An 18,645-nucleotide genomic window follows, 5' to 3' on the forward strand; every position below is an offset into this window, starting at 1 on the left:
AGCAGCATGAACAGAAAAAAACAGCTGGGGGGCCAGGGCCAGCCCAGCACCCAGCCTGGGGGGCTCAGGGTCCCCCCAGCAGCCCCGGACACCCCAGAGCTGGGGAGGGGGCTGCAGACACCGGCCCCGCTCAGACCGCGCTCTCCCGGTAGCCGTTGTCCTCCAGGAACGCCGTCAGCCCCATCCCGGGCACCGCGGCCGCATCCTGCCTGGGGTCCTCATTCCCCTCGGGGTCCCCATCGCCCTGCTCCCTGGCAAAGCGCACGAAGACCTGCGAGGACAGAAGGGTGAGGCGTTGCGGCCCCCCTGTCCCCCACCCCATCCCCCTGGCCACCATCACCTGGTCGAGGGTGGTCTGGGACACGGAGTAGTCCTCGATGTGGCAGGGGCCTCGGTGGGCCGCCAGGACGCTGAAGACGCTGGCCAGGGAGCAGGAGCGGGAGGGCAGGCGGTAGTGCAGCGTGCCGCCGTGCCGCTCCTGCAGCACCGCACCTGGCAGGCAGCGCTGCATCAGGCCCTCCACCGGCCCCAGCGCGGCCCCGGGGCCTCCCACCCGCACCACCACCGTGTAGCCGTCCCCAAACCTGCGGCGGAGACGGGGACAGTGCTGCAGGGACCATCCCGACACCATGCTGGGGGCGGCCCCTCAGCCCCCCGGTACCTGTTCTTGAGGTGCTGGATGCTGCCCAGGCAGCGGAAGCGGCCGTTGACCATGATGGCCATCCTGGTGCACAGGGCCTCGCATTCCTCCATGCTGCCAGGAGGGAGGCGTGAGGCACCGGGGGGAGCAGTGGGTGCCCCCAGCCCCCCCCCAGGACCCGCCTTGTCTCACCTGTGGGACGTGAGCACCACGGACCTGCCCTCCTTGACCAGGCTGAGGATGCAGTCCCACAAGAACCGCCGGGCGCCCGGGTCCATCCCTGTTGTGGGCTCATCCTGCAACAACGCTGTCAGCCCTGGGCAGGGGCCAGATTCTGCCCTGGGGCTCCAGACCCCCCCCACTGCCCCCACTGACCAGGAAGATGATGGGGGGGCAGCCGATGAGGGCGATAGCTGTGGAGAGCTTGCGCTTGTTGCCCCCGCTGAATTTGCCCGCCGGCCGGTCCGCGTGTGGCTCCAGCCCCAGCTTGGCGATGCCCCACTGAGCCACCTGCAGGAGGGCACGGAGGGACTGAGGAGGGGGCCAGGGGGGTTGGGGGGGCCGGGGCATGGGTCGTACCCTGGGGATCTCCTCCTCCGGCACGCCACGCAGGCGGCTGTAGAACTCCAGGTGCTCCCGCCCCGTGAGCAGGTCCGTGATGGCGTCGAACTGCGGGCAGTAGCCCATGTTCTGATGGACGGACTGCAGGTCGGTGAGCACGCTGTGGGGGCGAGGGACAGGGTGAGCTCGCTGTGGGGACAGAGGACAAGCTGCAGGGACAGCGAAAAAGCTGCAGGGAGAGCGATAAGGCTGAGCAAGCTGCAGGGCTAGGGAGGAGCACACTGCAGGGATGAGCATGAAGAAGAGCGCAAGAAGGCTGCGGGATGAGAGCAAGCGTGAGCACACGGCGTGGAGGGGACGAAGGCACGCGTGCTCCCACCTGTGCCCTTTCAGCCAGGCCTCCCCCAGCGTCACCTCCGTGTCCCCCGTCAGCATCTTGAAGGTGGACGTCTTCCCGGCGCCGTTCACCCCCAGGAGGCCGAAGCACTGGGGAGGGCGCGGGGTCAGCAGCAGCCCCGGCGCTGCCGCAGCCTGCGGTGCCGCCAGCACCCACCTCCCCGGCCGGGATGGCCAGGCACAGCCGGTCCACCGCTGGAGCCCGCCGGTGCTGGTACACCTGTGGGCGAGGGGGTCACCGCACGGCACAGCGTCCCCTGCTCAGGGGACACGTCCCACCGTCCCTCCAGCGGGACTGGGGGCTCTGAGAGAGGCTCCAGCCCCGCAGCGAGGGACAGGCAGGGTCCAGCCCCAGCCACACACCTTCGTCAGGTCCTTCAGCAGCAGGACGTCGCCGTGCCGCGGGGAACTGCCCACCCTCACCCGCTCCTGGGCCACGTCCTGGTCCTCGTCCCCCAGCGGGGGCAGCTGCAGAGCCCGGGGCCTGGGGGCGACAGTGGCGGGGCACTTCCAGGACCCCCCCAACCACCCCCCGCCACCCCCGGTCGGCCCTCACCTGAGCCGCAGGAAGAAGCGGTATTGCAGCAGCAGGGTGAAGAGGAAGAAGATGACGCCCTCAACAGCCATGGCAAACATGTTCTTCCCTGCCAGGTCCCAGGACAGGGGGGACACGAAGCGCTTGTCCCCTGCGAGAGGAGGGGAAAGGGGCTGCAGGATGGGGGGACACCACAGAGGGCTGCCCACGCTGGCGGGGCGTTGGGCAGGGGGGCAGCCCCAGTGCCCCCAGACTCACCGAACCTCTCGAAGGCATCGGCCATGGCCTGGTTCTTCACCATGTCGATGAGGCCTCGGCCCAGGCAGAAGTGGGGGAAGACAAGGAAAACCTTCTTCAGGATGCGGTTGATGTCGTTGAGCTTCTGTGGGGCAGCGAGGAAGGGAGTGGGGGGAGCCGGCGGTGCCAGCTGGCCCCAGGGGGACGGGGTGGGTCTGGGGGCTCACTTGGTCCACAAAGAGCTCCAGCACGAAGGTGGCCACGCTGCCGTTGATGCCGATGAAGAGGTTGATGCACGTCAGGGCCACGTAGGCAGTGCTGGGGATGCCGAAGAGGAAGGAGGCCGGGTACATCAGGGGGGTGATGGACCAGCTGGAGGGGCAGAGGAAGAGGGGCTGAGGACGACAGCCCCCCCAGGGGCGCTCCCCAGCCCCCAGGGCTCCCCCTGCCCCGTCCCAGGGTTTGGCCCACGGGTGGGCTTCGCCCCAGTGCCAGGCTCCGCCGGCCCTTCACCCGTAGAGCAGCAGCAGCAGGACCAGGGAGGGCAGGTTGGCTGAGGACACGTAGGCCTTCTGCTGGAAGCAGAGGAAGATGAGGACGACCAGCAGCGCGGGGACCAGGTAGTTGCACTGTGGGCACAGAGAACACCGGGAGGGGGGGATGAAGGGGGCCTGGCCCCCCGGGAGCTGCACGCCTGCCCCACCTTGCCCCCATCCCTGTCTCGCACCATGTCCCAGGCGAAGTTGCCCAGCCAGTAGGTGACGGGCTTCATCCCGCTGACGAACTGCAGGTGCTTGGCCTTGCTGACCCGCTCCTCGATGAGGAAGAGCACGAAGCTGGCCGGCACGAAGGACATGGCGAAGATCACGCAGATGGAGACCAGCACATCCACCGAGGTGGCCATCCTGCCGCGGAGCAGCGGGGTCAGTGGGCGGCGGGGCGCCCCGCAGGAGCCCAGGCCCAGCACTCACAGGGCGGCCTCCGAGAGCTGCTCCTTGGTGAGGTTGAGGGGGTGGTTGGTGGCCGTGATGCCGTAGAGCGCGGGGTCGGCACCCGCGGGCAGCCGTGCCCGCAGCAGCGCGTTGCTGGCCACGTTGAGGAAGGAGACCATGGCGTGCCAGCCCTTGTTGTTGAACCAGACCTGTGGCCCGAGGGCGCCCAGCGGTGCTCGGAGCCAGGTCTCCATCAGCTTCCCTCCGCCAGCCCGCAGCGCCCGCTCCTGCTGGCTGCCAGCTCCAGCCGAGGGGGGGCCCGACCAGGTGCCGCGGGTCCTGCTGCCTCCCAGCCCCGGGGTCCCCTCGGGCTTTGTGGCCGGGGCTCACCTTGATGTTCCTGCGAGCGTCCAAGCCCTCGAAGAAGCGGCTCAGGTTGCCCAGGAGCCGGTCCGCAGGGCTGCCCTGGGGCAGGATGAGGGGTGAGGAGCAGGCTCGTGCCAGAGCCCACCCAGGGTGGGCACAGACCCCTGCTGCAGACCCTGGCCACACCTGGGTGATGTTGAAGAGTGCCCGCAGCTCCTGCACCGCCCTGTCCACCTCCTCTGCCGACGGCAGGAGCTGGGAGCTGCCAGCGCCCAGGGAAAAGCCGCCGTACCTGGGCACGCGGGGAGAACCAGGCGCTTCCAAACGATCCCCCGGCAGCCCACGGCCGCCCTCTCCGCCTTCCCAGCCTATCCCCAGCCTCACCTCTGCTCATTCACCCACTTCTTGGTTTTTAGCCTGGAAGAAATGAGGCAGGGGAAGACACATGAGTGAGGAGAGGCTGCAGCAAGGTGTCAGAGCCCAGCCACGAGCCGGATCGTGGTCCTCCTCCATCCCCGGGTGTCCTCGCTGCCACCAGCTGGGACACCCCACAGGCAGGGCCAGCCCAGGCTAGGCTTGGTCCCCAGCATCCCGCCCTGCTTCCCCTGGGGTTACATCCTGGCCCAAAGCCCTGCCCTATCTTCCCCACCTCATCCCATGCTTGTCCCCACAGTGTCCCCGAACACAGGACAGGGTGCTGGGAGCTCCGTCCCCAGCACTCACCCTTGGCGGATGACCTGGGGGTACGTTTTCACCAGGTAGTCGGAGATGTTCCTGCCCGTCAGGTTCAGCAGGATGTCACCCGTGCCCCTCTGCACCTGCCAGGGACACACAGACGGATGGACACACAGCCCCTCCACCCCCCCCCCCGGAGCACCGCCAGCACCCGCGGGTTACCTGTGGCGGTGGGAGCCCTCCAGCTGCAGGGGGGCACTCGGGCAGCATCCTGCGCGCCCCCGGTCCGCTGCACTGGCACGGGGGGGACGGCTCAGCCCACGTCCAGTTCCCACGCTGCAGCACTTCCAGCACGGCCGGGGGGGCCGGGGGCTGCCAGAAGCCGTCGGGGTGGGACGCTGGTGGGCACGGCCCCGTCCTGCTCACCGGGCACCGTGGGGACGGGGACCCCCATCAGGAGCCTGGCACAAGCGAGGGGTCCTGAGGCCGAGCCCCGTCCCAGCCCCGTGCCCCACTCACGCCTCTGCTGCCTCCTTCATGCACTTGGTGCCGAAGCCCGGCTCGGCCAGGAGGGCGCCCAGCAGCTGAGCCGTGTCGGGGTCCCCTGGGGCGTCATCGCTGCAAGGGGCAGAGGTGTGAGATGGTGGCTTGCCGGGGGGGTCAGGGGTGTAGGAACAGGGTTCTCACCTGAAGAAGGTGAACTGGTGCCCGTACATCCAGGGCTCGAGGCGCAGCGGTGGGTACTTCCCGAAGGGCGGCACGATGAGGCTGAAGAGCAGCGCGATGCAGATGAAGACAGCGGGCAGGACGATCTGTGGGGCCGGGATGGGGGGGTCACGGCTTGTTCCACACCCTCCCACCCTGTCGGGGTGGCTCCCACCGGCCGTACCTGCGCGAAGAATCCCCGGGTGCTGCGTCGGGCGTGGAGCAGCCGCTTGATGAAGAGGGCGCGGAGCTGCTGGCGGGTGAGCGCCCAGCCCCGCAGCCGGCGGTCGCCCTCGGCCGCGCCGCGCAGCAGGTCCGTCTCCTGCGGCTCCTCCGCTGCAAGGGTACAGATGGGTCCTGCCCCGGCCCCCAGCAGCGAGGGGCAGGGGCTCAACCCAGGCCTGGGGGGGCACAGTTTGCTAGCAGGGTCATCCCTGTGCATGCAGGGGAGCCCCCAGCCCCCCAGCTCCTACCTCTCCGGGCTCCTTGGGCTCAGCGTGAAGGAGAGAGGAAAGCAGGGCTAGAGCCACGTTGGCTATTGCAGACCCCCTGCACCCCAGATCCCCACACACGACCTCTCTCTGACCCCAGGAGAAGGGGCCTGGGTACATCCGCCGATGAACCCCCCGATCCTCCACCCGCCTCTGCCTGCACTGGTGGCCGCATGCCAGGGTCCTTGCCCCAGCCGTAGGGGTGCAGGGGGAGCACCCAGCAGCAGGGGCTGGGCAGCTCGGGGACCACCAGGCCCCACGGCCCCAGCTCCCCCCTTTTACCCAGCTCCCCATCGGCCGTTCTGCTGTCCCCCTCCTCGCTGCTGGCTGCTGCTCTCCCTGGCCGTGATGTTCTGGTGCCTGATAAAACCGGTTCAGAGCATCAGGGTGGGACGGGGGCCCCAACCTCTGGCATCTCCCTGCACCCATGGGTGCTCTGGGCAGGTACCCCCTGCTCCCACAGGCGCAGCGCTCACTCCAGCATCCCCCCACCTGCACCCCGCTGTCCTGCAGCCCAGTTCCAGGAAGCACCAACGCGCCTTACCTGTCCTGTCACCATCCACCTCGGTGTCCTCGGCCACCTTCAGAAAGATCTGAGAGAGGGCAAGGGGCTGGCACCAAGCACGGCAGCAGGCGCCCCCTCCCCGGTAGTGCAGATCCCGCTGGGCAGGGGGGGGCACCCCAGTGTCGTGGGCACCCCGGCCAGCAGCTCCTGCAGTACCTCCTCCAGCGTGGTGTCTGAGATGCCGTAGCCAGAGATGCCCAGCTCGCCCAGGCGGGCATCCAGCTCCTGGAAGAGCTCCCCAAAGGCCCCATCCTTGGCCCCGCTGTAGGGTAGCACAAAGAGCACCTCGTGCCCGATGTCTTCCACCAGCCGGGAGCCGAGAACCAGCTTCTGGATCAGCGCCGAGAGCTGGGGCACATCTGGGGGGACCGGGAGGGCTGGGACCCGGGGACAGAGCCAGTGCGCAGGGCAAGGTGCTGGCGCTGTGCCCTGCTCCCCAGCCTAGGGAGGGTCTCTGCAGGGGACGGAGCACCCGGGGGTGCTCAGTGCATTGCGGGTGCCAAGGCAGGACGGCGACCCTACCCACGGTGCTGGCCTCGCTGTCCTGCTCGCTGCCCAGCCCGGTGTCACTGCTGCGCTCCGAGCCGCTGCTACTCTGCAGGGAAAGGCAGGCGGAGCGTGGAGCGCTGCACGGCAGGATGCGGCCCAAGCCCAGGGCTCAGGGCCCTGAGAGCCGGGCTGGGAGGCACCAGGCACCCTTTTGGCTCGGAGGGGCCACGGGATCCACCTTTTTGGGGGCGCTGGGGGTGCTGCTACCGGGCTCAGCCCGCTCCCGCTTCACCAGGGTGAGGTAGTAGCCGGTGCCCAGCCTGGCCTTGAGGAAGAGCGGGGACCCGCAGCAGCGGAGCCGGCCCTGCGCGATGATGGCGATGCGGTCTCCCAGCAGCTCCGCCTCGTCCATGTAGTGCGTGGAGAGGATAATGGTGCGGCCTGGGGGTGCACAGCCACGCAGCTGGCCGCGGGCCCCTCGCCAAGAGCATCTCCCCACATCTCCTTGCTCCGCAGCGTGCTCCCCCCGCACCCTGCTCCTGCTTCTCCGGGTCTGGGGGCTCACGTGCATGAAGGGGGAAGTGGGGTCCCCTGCTGGGTCCCCTGCCCCGTCCTCTGCCCTCACCCTTGCGGTACTTGAGCAGCAGCTCCCAGATGCTGCGGCGGGAGTAGGGGTCGACGCCGGCCGTGGGCTCATCCAGGACCACCACCCTGGAGCCACCCACGAAGGCGATGGCCACCGAGAGCTTCCGCTGCATCCCGCCTGCGGGGCGGCACGGATGGCGTCAGGGACGGCCGGGGCCACGGTGCCACCGCCGGGGGGGGGGGGGACAGCCCTGCCCCACGCACCCGAGAGGTTCCTGGTCTGCTCACGGCGCTTGTGGGGCAGCCCCGTGTCCCGCAGCAGCTGCTCCATCTCCGCCTTCACCTGCTCCTCCGCCAGCCCCTTCAGCCGCCCGTAGAACCAGATGTGCTCCTCCACCGTCAGGCTGCGGGGCGGGGGGGTCACCGGGGGGCCCCGCTGTACCAGCCCCCCCAAACCCCTGCCCTGCCCTGCCTACATGTCAAAGAGCACGTTGTGCTGCGGGCACGTCCCCATGGTTTTGCGGATGCTGTCGATGTCGCAGCGGATGTCCCAGCCCAGGACATAGGCAGTGCCGGAGGTGGGGGGCAGGAGGCCGGTCAGGATGGACCTGGAGAGGGGTGGGGGGCACGGGGGGGGTGACAGAGCGCAGGGCCAGCTTGCCCCATCCCACACGGGGTGCTCCGAGCCCGTCCTCGAGGGGACCCGGGGGGGGCAGAGGGGATGGGAAGGGGCCAGCGCCGGGGCTCAGCTCCCATCCACGGGGTGGGTGGCGCAGCCGCTCATGCCCCGGCTCACATGGTGGTGGTCTTGCCAGCCCCGTTGTGGCCCAGGAAGGAGGTGATCTGGCCCTCGTAGAAGTCCAGGCTCAGCCCGTTGACGGCCACGTGGTTGCTGCTGCGGTAAATCTTCACCAGGTTGCGGATGGAGACCCCGGGCTGGAGCTGGGCAGGCGGCTCCTCCACCAGCACTGGGAGCCACCGGAGGGTCACAGCGCGGCAGGACCCCTTGCAGTGGGGCAGGACCCCTCATGGCAGGGCTCCCACCCCAGCCAGACCGCCCTGGGGCGGGCAGGGGCTCACCTTGGGGTGCAGTGAGGGGATCGGTGGGAAACGGGGGGTGCCCAGCCGAGGGCGGCTCTCCAAACCAGTAGCTCTTCAGGAAGGGGAAATTCCATGGCTTGGGGACCCCGTACTGACCTAACGTGGGCAGGGACAGCGGGGCTGAGCGGGGCTGAGTGGGGCTGGGGCTGCTTGGGGGCTGTGAGGAGTCGGGGGCTCCGCGCTCACCGGGGAAGACACCCTCGATGTACCAGGTGGCCAGCCCGTAGAGGCCGGCGTCCAGCAGCAGCAGCCCCATGGCCGTGGCAAAGCTGTAGGGGTCTCCTGGCACCGGGCTGACGCCCAGGTTGTGCCACTGGATGCCCACCCCCTGCTCCTCGTACAGCGAGAAGTACTCGCAGCCAAAGCCAAAGGCCACGGGTGACAGCAGGCTCTGCGGTGGCAGGAACGGCAGCGTGGGTGGAAAGCCCCCAGCCGGGGCCTCCTGAGCCCCCAGACCCCACACCCGGCACGCCCGGGGGACAAGGGGGCGCAGGGGACGAGGCGGCCGGGGCCGCTCACCACGAGGACGCGGAGCGGGAAGGTGACGTGGTCGCGCCAGGCCACGCACAGCACGTAGGGCAGGTAGAGGGAGAAGTAGATGATGCCGCCGCAGGCCAAGGCCAGGTTGGCGCGGAGGAAGAAGGTGCTGATGAGGAAGCACTGGCAGATGGTGGCCACCGAGAAGGTGCCGAGGAAGAGGAAGATGACAGCTGGGTCGCTGTAGGGCAGGATGTTTCCCAGCTGCGAATCGAGGCAGGTTGGAGCCTGCGGAGCCCCCCCCGGGCTGGCTCCCAGAACTCAGCCGTCCCCCGCGTCCCACCCCGCAACCTGCCTTGAGGATGAGGACGAGGAAGGCAGAGCTGAGGAGGAAGGGGATGAAGCTGCTGAGGAACCAGCTGAGCCAGAGGATCCCGCTGCTCAGCCCCATGGCCTTCATGGTCTCCTTGAGTCGCGCCTCCTTCTCGTGCACCACCCCCTTGATGATCATGGCCACGGAGTAGATCCAGGCCAGCGTCATGAAGAGGGGCAGCGAGCGGTTCAGCACCCGCAGGAACCTGGGGGAGACGGCACCGGCCCCACAGTGCTGAGGGCGCTCGTCCCCGTGCCCCGCAGCGGTGGCTGGCTCGGGGGTCCCGCGGCGCCGGGGCCGCCCCCGCCACCCACTCACACGTCGTCCACGTAGCAGGGGTAGGGCATCTGCTGCACGTAGACCCCCGTCCGCGGGGCGGCCCCGGTCTGCGCCCGCACCACCGCCTGCTCCACCAGGTCCTGGACGTAGACGAAGCCGCCCCAGACGTAGCGCAGGTCGCTGAAGGGGTCGGCTGCGGGGCCGGGGTCCCAAAACCTGGGGCAGAGCAGCGTGCTGGGAGGGGGGGGACACCCCTGCCCCGGGGGGAGCACAGGCACGGGCAGGGCGGGTGTCCCCAGACCTGTCCTTGATCTTGTTGGTCCTGGTGACATCGTCGATGTCCATGCGGATCTTGTAGCGCACGTGGGGGGGCAGCGCCGTGGCCAAGGTGCTCAGGGGGGGCTGGAAGACGACGGCGGCCCAGAACTGCCTCTCCTCCAGCAGCTCCAGGGCGCGGGCCACCAGCTGCTCCTCGGTGGCCACCGCCTCGATCTTGTCCACGCGGACGCACTGTGGGCAGGCAGGGCTCAGCGGGGCGCGGGCAGCTCGTGTGCGGGGCCGGCGGGGCGGCACGCACCTCCAGGAACTGCAACAGCGTGCCCACAACCTGGTCAGCTTCATCCAGCACCTGGTGCCAGCTGAGCCCCGGCCCCGCCGCCGGCCCCGCCAGGAGCCGGGCCAGCGCCGATGCGGTCCAGGAGGTGCCATTGAGGATCCCATCCACAAGCGGGGCCGTCCCCGGTGCCAGCAGCAGCTCCTGCAAAAAGTCAGAGCAGGGCCTCGCACCCAGCCCTGGCCAGGGTCCCGAGCTGCCTGCAGCCCCCGCTCTGGGGGTACGCACCCGCAGGACCTGCAGCTCCAGGCTGCTGTTGAGGAAGGCGCGGATGTGGGGTCCCAGCTCCCGCCAGGCGCCCGCTGCATCCCGCAGCGCCACCAGCTCCTGGAAGGTGCGGTTCACCTGTGCGGGGCAGGGGGTCAGGGGGGACCGGGCAGGTGCCACCCCCCCCAGCACGGCACCGCGCTCACCTCGGCCATGATGCTGTCGGTGGCGGGGCCGGGCGGCGTGTACAGGATCTTGCCCACAAAGAGGGGCTTGATGCCCCGCCAGAAGAGCTGCGACAGCGGGGTGGCCTCCAGGCTGCGGATCAGCTCCCTGCAGAAGGGACCTGGGGAGCGCAGCGCTGAGCCCCCACGCTGCCCCCGCCACCCACTCCCAGGCAGCCCCGAGGGTCCCTGCCCAAGCCCCGCCGCAGCCCCGCTCACTGCTGCCATTGTCCGGGGCCCCCGCGCCCTGCTCGGAGCCGCCGCGGTCCAGGAAGGCCTTGACGTCGTTGTCCTCGTACCAGTTGAGGGAGGGGACCCTGAGCCCGCCGCCCTCGGGGTGCCCGCAGGCGATGCGTGACAGCGCCCCGAAGGTGCCCGAGGCGCCGGTGGCCCGCAGCGCCCTGACCTCGTGCCGCAGCTCGGCCGCGCTGCCCATGGAGGAGACCTGGGGAGAGCGGGAGGGGGCTGCGGGCAAAGCCCCAGGCTGGGGTGCCGGGATGTGGGGGCACCAGGGGCACTGTGGTCGGTACCTCCCGCAGCAGGGACTCAGCGCCCTGCAGGAAGGGACCCAGGGCTCCCACGGCGCCGTCTGCCTCCGAGCTCAGCCTCTCCTGCAGGAAGGGGGTGCGGGAAGCGGGGCTCATCGCTGCTCTGGGGGGGGGGGGGGGGGGGGCCTGCCCCGCGCCCCCCAGCCCAGACTCACCGCCAGCAGCCGGGGCAGGTCCAGCTGCGAGAGGACGGCGGCCCCCAGGGCGCGCAGCGTGGGGCCGGGCAGGGCGCACAGCCCTCGCTGCAGGCGCCGCGTGCCAGCGGCATCGCGCCCCTCGAGGAAGGTGCCCAGCTCCGAGCCATTGCAGACCACGGCCTCCAGCGGGGCGCGGGCACCCCCGAAGAAGAGCTGGGGGGCGGGCAGGGTCAGGCAGCGCAAGGACCCCCCCGGCCCCCACATCCCAGTGCCGCTACTCACAGCGCGCGGGTTGAGCCGAGCCCCCAGCAGCTCCTCCACCAGCGCGGGCGGCAGGGACGCGTTGGTGCGGAGGAAGTGCGCCAAGGTCTCGTCCTCCCTTAGGAAGTCCCGCAGCGGCCGGGCCGGGGGGGCCGGGCTCAGCGCCCCCAGACCCTGCAGTGCGGGCAGGAGCTGGGCAAAGCGCTGCAGGAGCTGCTGCCTCTCGGCATGGAGCACGACCCGGCGGGCCTCGGCGAGCAGGCGGGAGAGGCTGGGGGCACGCACGGGGGGGTGATGGTGAGCGGAGACCCCAGCCCTGCCCAGCGCCCAGCCCCCCGGCCCCCCGCTCACATGGAGCCGTTGAAGTTGCCCACCACGCCGGGGGCCTCCCCGGGCGTGGGGTGCTGGAAGCAGGGGTTGTTCACGTTGCAGATGATGCCCTGGAGCCAGGGCAGCGTCCCCGCCGAGGGCAGCGCCTTGTTGGGGAAGTGGCCTGCGGCAGGCGTGGACGTGGGTCCGGGTGCCCCCAGACCCATGCACCCGAGCGGGGAGAGCCCCCGGCCCCATCCGCCGCCTCCTCCCGGTGCCCCCCGGGGACGCTCACACTGGTGCTGCTGGAAGGGCGGGTGGGACTGCCGCACCGCGATCAGGATGACGAAGAGGAACAGGGGCCACAGGAGCTCGATGGCCAGCTGCACCTGGGGGACACCGCGGTTGGGGGGGAGCCCCCGTCCCCAGCGGAACCAGCGGCCCCGGGAGCCCCCCGCCCCGTGCCGGGGGCGATGCTCACCCGCTGCCGCCGGCGGTGGACGAGGTTCTTCCAGAGCAGCAGCCCCAGCTGGGTGCCCACGGCCATGGCGCGGGTCCTGCGGGGTGATGGCCGCAGGGTGGGCGCCAGCCCCAGCCCCCAGCCGCAGCCCCCATCCCCCAGCCCCGGGCTCTCCGGGCCCGGTGCAGCCTGGCAATGCGCCGGGGCTCCCGGCGCAGCTCCCCCGGGCTCAGCGGGGAGGAGCCGGCCCCGCGATCCGGCCGGCGGAGCTCCTTCCCCAGCGCCTCCAAATCCCCGCTCCGGGCCAAAACCGCCGCGGAGCGGGGCAGGAGCCCCCAGCCCCGCCGGGGGCAGCCTCGGGGCCGGCCCCAGGAGCCCTGCGCCCCTCCCGGCTCACGGCGCTGCCCGTGCCTCAGTTTCCCCACCCGGGGGCCGCGGGCGGGCGGGGGCCGCTCCCCGTCCTCCCGCCCCACCCCGAGCCGCCCCCCGCCGCCCCCCGCCGCCCCCCACTCACCTCCCCGCCCGCTTCCGCCGCGGGGCCCCGGGGGGGGTGGTGCCGGGATTAGGGGATTACGGGATTAGGGGATTACGGGGTCAGGGACTGCCGGCCGGGACATCCCGCTGAGCCCCGACGGGCGGCGGCGGGGAAGGGTTCGTGTCTCCCCACCCCCCACCGGCCGCGCACCGGGACGGGGGAAACTGAGGCACGGGGAGACCGGGGGGGATGCGGGCACGGGGGGGGGAAGGTGCGGGGAGCAGGAGCAGGAGCAGGAGCAGGAGCAGGAGCAGGAGCAGGAGCAGGACGCGAAGCCGCAGCCGATGTCTCCGCCGGTTCCGGTGCCGCTCGCAGCCCCCCGCCCCGGTCCCGTTCTCACGGCGCGGCCCCTTTAAGGGCCCCGCAGGCCCCGCCCCGCTCCCCTACAAAGACACCGCGGCGTGACGTCACGGGCAGCGGCCTTAAAGGGGACGCGCGGGGTGGGCCCCACCCGGGGGTCCCGGGGGCTGCTCCGAGCCCCAGCAGCGCCCCTGGAGCTCGTTCTCCGGCTGAACTAAAACACAGGTTTTTTTCTTTCTTTTTTTTTTTTTTTAAAAAAAAGAACACCTTTCAATATTAGAGCATCTTCATTAAAACCCCCCCGCGGCTGGAAGAAGCCCCCCGCCTACAGCCCGAGCCCCCCCAGGGCAGGATGCGGCCGCGGGGCTCAGCCGCAGGCAGCTCCCAGCAGCTCCCAGCACCACCAGTGGCTTTGTGCCAGCGGCTGGGCGCAGCCAGGCTGCGGGCACCCGGTGGCAGCGGGACCCCCCCGCGCTGAGCTGGGCTGGGCTGGAGGCGGCGGGCACTTGGTCCCCAAAAGTTCTCCAAAAACCAACAAAAAAAATCAATTTCCAGTTTGGGTTTCAGGCAGGGTGCTGCTCCCGGCCCCGGGGCGCAGCACCGCCAGTCCCTTCTCGAGCGACGGCGGCGTCGCTTCTCCGCTCCGAAAAATAATTCATTTTTAAAATTAACAACAAAAAAAATAGTTAAAAAAAGAGGGAATGATGGCGAGAGGCTGGAAGGCGGCAGGGGGGCAGCGGGAGGGCGCGGGACGGCCCCGCTCAGCAGCTCTCCTCCTGGTGGTAGTAGTGGTACCCGGGGGGGTCCGCGCCCGGCTCGCAGGCGGCGTCGCCCCCCTCGGGCTGGCCGCCCTGCGGGCAGTACTTGGGGTCGTAGATCTGGCGGCCCAGGCCGAAGACCTGCCCGCTCTGGTTGGCGCCCTGGTTGGAGCCCATCTGCAGGGACATGGAGGAGTTGTCGCACTTCTCCAGCCCCATCTTGGCGTCGTAGATGTGCCGGCGGGTGCCGGGCGCCGTCATGCCCACCTGGAGGGGATGGAGGCAGCGGGGCTCAGCGCGGCGCTCCCCGGCCGTGCCCCCCTGACCGCTGTCCCCCCCCTCACCTGGCTGGCACACTTGTTGGTGCCCATCTGCAGGCTGATGGTGGAGTGGTCCATGGGCGGCAGGATCTGGTTCTTGGGGTCGTAGAGGTGCCGCCGGGTGCCGTAGGCCGTCATGCCCGACTGGCTGGCGCACTTGTTGGTGCCCATCTGGCGCAAAGGGGCTCGGTGAGAACCGGGCACAGCCCCGCGGGGGCTCTGTCCCCTCCCCATCCCCATGGGGTGGGCAGCGGGGACACCGCAGGGCACCCCCCAGACCCCCACCGCAGCGGTGGGCGCCGGGGGTTCGCCATCCCTTGGGGGCAGCCCACCTGCAGCCCGATCACGCACTGCCCGGCCTTCATCTTGGCCTCGTCAAAGTTCCGCTGCTGCTTCTCCGAGTACTTGACGCCGATGTCCACGCCGCTCTGCATCCCCTTGGTCTTGGCCTGCCAGGGAAGGGTGGCGAGGAAGGAGGGGGGGGGTCCCGGATCACCCCCCAGGGGCCGCACCCGCGGTGTCCCCATCCCGTCCCTCGGCCCCGCGCTCTCACCATGCCCGCCAGCGCCAGCAGCGACACCTGCACCTGCGTCAGGTTCCCGCTCTCAAAGAGGTCGTTGGCTTCAAAGAGGTCCACGGGGTTCATGCCGTAGCTGGCCATGGCCTTGATGAAGTTGGAGAGGTTCTCGAGCTGCGGCGGGGGGACAGAGCGGTCAGGGCCCGGCAGGAACCGGGGCGGCTCGGTGGCGGCCGGGGGCAGCTCGCTCCTACCTGGTGCCAGTTCTGAGCCGAGCGGTTGATCTTCCGCACCGCGTTGGGCTGCAGCTTGTTCATCAGCCTGGAGGGAGGCGGCGGTGAGCTGGGGGGACCGGGGGACCCCTCCGCTCCTCCCTCCCCACAGCCCAGGCACTGACACCGCATGGGGCTCCCTGTGTCTGTTCCCGCCCTGGCAGGGGAACGCCGCAGCCCTGCGGTGCTGGGGAGCCCCTGGGTCCGTACCCTCCTCTCCCACCACTGCTCGGGCTGATGTTGGCGCAGGCTTGGCTGGATCCAGCCTGCCCTAAAGGGGTTCCCTGGAGGGCAGGGGCCGAGGGGCCGTGCTGGCATCGCCCATGCGCGCCGCGGGACTCACTCGCAGAGGATGACTCCATCCTTCAGCCCCTTCTGGAAATCGGGCCCGATCTGCTGCCCGGTGACGCTCTCGATCCACGTCCGCAGCTCTGCCTCCTTCTGCGGGTCGTACTTCTGGGCGAGCTGGCGGGGCGGCGGGGGCTGGTCAGGCACATCCCCTCATGCGCCCCAAACCCCACCAGGGACAGCTCCCTGGCACCACCTCCCAAGCCCAGCATGATGCCGGTCCCCAGCCGCCTCTCGGGCGCCACAGCGCCGAGGCGGGGTTTGGACGGCCCCGGGATATTTGATCAGCTGCAATTTCCTGGTGCACAGGAAACCCAGATTCAGCAGCACAGAAACCACTGAGGAGGGGGGGGGGGGAGCAGAGCAAGATCAGCGCCCGGCCCTGGGCCCTGCGGGGTGGGCATGGCGTGCCCGGGGACCAAGAGCTGGGGTGGGGGGCAAAGACATCACAGGGGAGAGCATCTGCCCCCCAGCGCCAGCTGCCCAAATCCCCATCCAGAGGCTGGGCTCAGTCTGCATGCAGGATTTGGGGGGCAAGCACAGCCAGGCCGCCCCCAGCCCCATCCCTGGTGCAGGAGAGGGGACAGCGGCGGCACGACGCGGTGCTGCCATCAGGCACGGCTGCTTCCAGCACGAGCCCGCAGAGCCTCGCACGCAGCGACCCAGAGACTTCTGCAGCTTTCGAAGGGGAAGAGGAAGAGCTGCCCACATGGGCCGTGGGGAGCAGCCCCCCACGAGGCCCTGGTTCTCCCCAGTGAATGGGGAAATCAGCCCCTGAATGGGGAAATCAGCCCCGGTCACCGACCCCGTGATGCTCTTCCCTCCTGCCGGGCCCATCGCGCCGCTGCAGATTCCTCGGCCACCGCGGCTATGCCAGGAATGCGGACGCCTCCTCCCAAATCGAGAGCAGCTGCCCAGGCCGGCAACATCGCCTCGGACCCTGCCCGCAGGGACAGCAAAGCCCACCCTGGTTTGGGGCAGGAAGGAGAAGGCATCACGGGGAGAGGCTGAAAGCCCCGAGAACCTTCGCTGCCTGAGAGGAGCCAGCGCAGCCCTCCTGTGCCAAACCAGCGCCCAGGGTCTGCCACGAGGCTCGCCTGTCCCCTTTGTGCAGGGATGGACGGCAGCAGGGATGCTCAGCACATGCACCCACGGGACCTGCGCCTGCTCCATCGCCACCCCTGGCGTGGCAGGGGACCCCAAGCCGCTCACCAGGCTCCACCAGACACCTAGCCACGTATAGGCAGGACCGAGGGGGACCCTGAGCTCCGCAGTCTCTGGCCAAACTTCACCCATGCCTCAGTTTCCCTTCTTGCAGCCCTGGGGATACCCTCCCCTTGCACAGGGAGCAGCCGGGGGGGGCGGAGGACACAATCCTCCCCTGACAGCCCCCAGCTCTCACCCCCGCACTGGGGCTGGGTCCCCAGGGGTCCCAGGGAAGGACGCGGCACTGCCCCGTGGGGAGACAGCGGCCGTGCCTGAGGGCTGCAGCCCCAAAAGGGAAGCTGGACTCGGCCGGGGCGCAGGGACGGTCCGGACATCGCGGCCACACTCACGGCATCACGCGAGCGCTGGCCGGGGGAACCTCGCTTCCCAGCCAGCTGAGCTCCCGGCACGGCGGCGCCGATTCCCTTCCACCTCCCTGCGCGCGGGGCTCTCAGCGGAGGCGGCAGGGGAGCGTCGGAGCTGTCTCGTAGTGGGACCAGCCCAAAATCAGATCCCACCATGGCCCAGGCTGCGAGGGCTTGCGTGGCCGGGGAGGGTGCCGCTGGTTTGACTGGTTCCCGGGGTGATGTCAGCCTCCAGCAGGCGCACCGGGGCAGTTCGACTGGCTCCAGTCTTGCTGAATCAAGCTGAAGCGCCCAGGAGCAGGCACCGGCGAGGCTCCCGCACGTGTCCACCAGCCCAGTGCGGAGCACAACCCGGGTGCAAGCAGGGGCCCGTCCCCGCTCGGTGATGAAAGACAAATCCCCTGCGAGGACGGGGAGGGGAGCCCGGCACAAGCTGCGTCCCGTGGCCGCCCGGTCTTGCAGCCACACACAGCTGAGCCCTGGGATGTGGTGCGCAGCCCCTTCCCCTGCCTGCCCCCAGCCCCTGCGGGCTGCCCTCGTGTCCTGGCAGGGCACAGCCACTGGGGTCATGGTCCCGCTGCCCTGGGGGGCGTTGGTTAACCATGGCCAACCTGTGGTTCACCGGGCCGGGCACAGCCCAGTGCCACCGGCTGCTACCACCACGTCCCTGCATGGGGCAGAGGCTGCAGCCACCCCCAGAGCCTGGCTGAGCAGGGGTGCACAGGGATGGGGAGGGGGCTTCTGCATCCCCTGGGGCAGGACCCCCGTGCCCATGGTGCTGGAGCTTGAGGCGGGGATGGGGGGAGCCCGGGGCACCCAGCGCTGCCCACCAGCACCCGGTGCCGTTCCGCCGAGGCAGGTGGGTGCAGCCGGGGGTAAAGAGCCCCGGCAGAGGCACCGGGTTCCCCTTTCCCCTTCCGCCCCTTCTGCAGGGGGCGGCCGGGGCCCGGGGTCCCTCCCAGACCCCTCCCGGGACCCCGCGGGCAGGGTCAGGGTTCCCTGATACCGGGACTCCCCTCCCGCTGCGCCCCGGGGCTCTCCATCCTCCCGGCCCCCCGGCTCTCTGCCCCCCGGTGGCGCCGGGACCCCCCCCCGGGACTTCTCAGCCCTGCGCCCCCCGGTGGCACCGGGTCCCCGCCCCGGCTCTCCGGGACCCCCGGGCGCAGCCGGGACGCTCCCGCGGCACCGAACCGCCCCGGTTCCCGGTTCCCGGCGGCCCCGGAGCCCCCTCGCTCGCCGCCGCCCGGTGGTCCCGGGCCCCCGTCCCCCCCCCCGCGGCTCACCCTGTTCTTGACCTCGGCGGAGAGGCCGTAGGACGGGCCCTTGTTGAACTGGGAGCTGCTCATGGCGCGGCGGCAGCGGAGCGGGCACCGGAGCGGGGAGCGGCGGCACCGGGCGGGACCGGGCGGGGCGGGGGGGGTCCGGGCGGGGCGGGGGGGGTCGGGCCCGGCCCCCCCGCGCTGATTGGCCGGGACCGAAATGCCCAAATAAGGGCAGGAGCGGCCGGACCGCGGGGGGGGTCCCGCGCACCCCGACACCGAGCCCCGGGGGTCCGGGAGGTCCCGGGGGTCCCGAGAGCCGGGGGGTGCCGCGCTTGGAGCCGTACACGCGCGGACACCCCCGCGGGCTGGGGCGCGCCCCCCCAGCCGCGCACACGCGTGTGCGCCCCCTTACACGTGCGCGTCCCGGGGCGCGCCGCCAAGTCACGGGCGCGGACCCGCGCGCGCAGCCACGGCCACGCGTCTCCCCCCCCACACACACGCCCCCCTCCCACGGCCCCGACCCCCGGTGGCCGCCGTCCGGCCCCGTCCCGTCCCGTCCCGTCCCGGGGCGCTCCCCGCGCCGCCGCCGGCAGATG

The 18,645-nt window shown here is 70.8% G+C and overlaps 2 protein-coding genes across 3 annotated transcripts; both read right to left on the reverse strand.

The window, feature by feature from the left end:
• Window positions 1-130: 130 nt before the first annotated feature.
• ABCA7 (ATP binding cassette subfamily A member 7) lies at window positions 131-12,253 on the reverse strand. The gene is made up of 48 exons (XM_050715680.1): window positions 12,188-12,253; window positions 12,002-12,095; window positions 11,749-11,890; window positions 11,419-11,668; window positions 10,982-11,062; window positions 10,671-10,896; window positions 10,434-10,573; window positions 10,249-10,365; window positions 9,985-10,164; window positions 9,709-9,917; window positions 9,447-9,623; window positions 9,111-9,333; window positions 8,798-9,019; window positions 8,465-8,669; window positions 8,258-8,374; window positions 7,974-8,145; window positions 7,654-7,785; window positions 7,442-7,581; window positions 7,218-7,355; window positions 6,831-7,033; window positions 6,626-6,680; window positions 6,260-6,462; window positions 6,074-6,131; window positions 5,821-5,898; window positions 5,521-5,538; window positions 5,232-5,383; window positions 5,030-5,154; window positions 4,862-4,960; window positions 4,565-4,760; window positions 4,391-4,485; window positions 4,052-4,084; window positions 3,854-3,959; window positions 3,692-3,766; window positions 3,341-3,510; window positions 3,097-3,274; window positions 2,883-2,998; window positions 2,597-2,741; window positions 2,391-2,514; window positions 2,154-2,283; window positions 1,961-2,081; window positions 1,755-1,817; window positions 1,581-1,687; window positions 1,220-1,361; window positions 1,016-1,150; window positions 833-936; window positions 662-754; window positions 341-584; window positions 131-271 (listed from the first exon to the last, which is right to left on the reverse strand). Exons 1-48 carry the CDS (start codon window positions 12,251-12,253, stop codon window positions 131-133), a joined length of 6,540 nt encoding a protein of 2,179 aa, XP_050571637.1.
• Window positions 12,254-13,269: 1,016 nt separating this feature from the next.
• CNN2 (calponin 2) lies at window positions 13,270-18,195 on the reverse strand. 2 transcript variants are annotated; one of them, XM_050715594.1, is made up of 7 exons: window positions 18,071-18,195; window positions 15,212-15,333; window positions 14,851-14,917; window positions 14,633-14,770; window positions 14,412-14,528; window positions 14,104-14,130; window positions 13,270-14,026 (listed from the first exon to the last, which is right to left on the reverse strand). In XM_050715594.1, exons 1-7 carry the CDS (start codon window positions 18,131-18,133, stop codon window positions 13,763-13,765), a joined length of 798 nt encoding a protein of 265 aa, XP_050571551.1. In that variant the 5' UTR covers window positions 18,134-18,195; the 3' UTR covers window positions 13,270-13,762. The 2 variants fall into 2 exon arrangements, with proteins under 2 accessions (XP_050571551.1, XP_035425876.1); XM_035569983.2 differs by having other exon boundaries at window positions 14,104-14,250.
• Between the last annotated feature and the right edge of the window lie 450 nt (window positions 18,196-18,645).

Source organism: Cygnus atratus, chromosome 26, assembly GCF_013377495.2.
Source record: "Cygnus atratus isolate AKBS03 ecotype Queensland, Australia chromosome 26, CAtr_DNAZoo_HiC_assembly, whole genome shotgun sequence".
Classification (NCBI taxonomy): domain Eukaryota; kingdom Metazoa; phylum Chordata; class Aves; order Anseriformes; family Anatidae; genus Cygnus; species Cygnus atratus.

Bases quoted from the DNA above. Each gene is read 5' to 3' on its own strand.
- ABCA7 (XM_050715680.1), bottom strand. From the start codon at position 12,253: ATGGCCGTGGGCACCCAGCTGGGGCTGCTGCTCTGGAAGAACCTCGTC. The intron at 4,486-4,564 runs GTAACCCGCGGG...TGTCCCTGGCAG, and splicing joins GAGGGCTCCCACCGCCACAG to GTGCAGAGGGGCACGGGTGA. The intron at 3,767-3,853 runs GTGTGGCCAGGG...ATCCTGCCCCAG, and splicing joins CACTCTTCAACATCACCCAG to GGCAGCCCTGCGGACCGGCT.
- CNN2 (XM_035569983.2), bottom strand. From the start codon at position 18,133: ATGAGCAGCTCCCAGTTCAACAAGGGCCCGTCCTACGGCCTCTCCGCC. The intron at 14,251-14,411 runs GTGGGCTGCCCC...CCTTTGCGCCAG, and splicing joins AGTGCGTGATCGGGCTGCAG to ATGGGCACCAACAAGTGCGC. The intron at 14,027-14,103 runs GTGAGGGGGGGG...CATCCCCTCCAG, and splicing joins CCAACAAGTGTGCCAGCCAG to GTGGGCATGACGGCGCCCGG.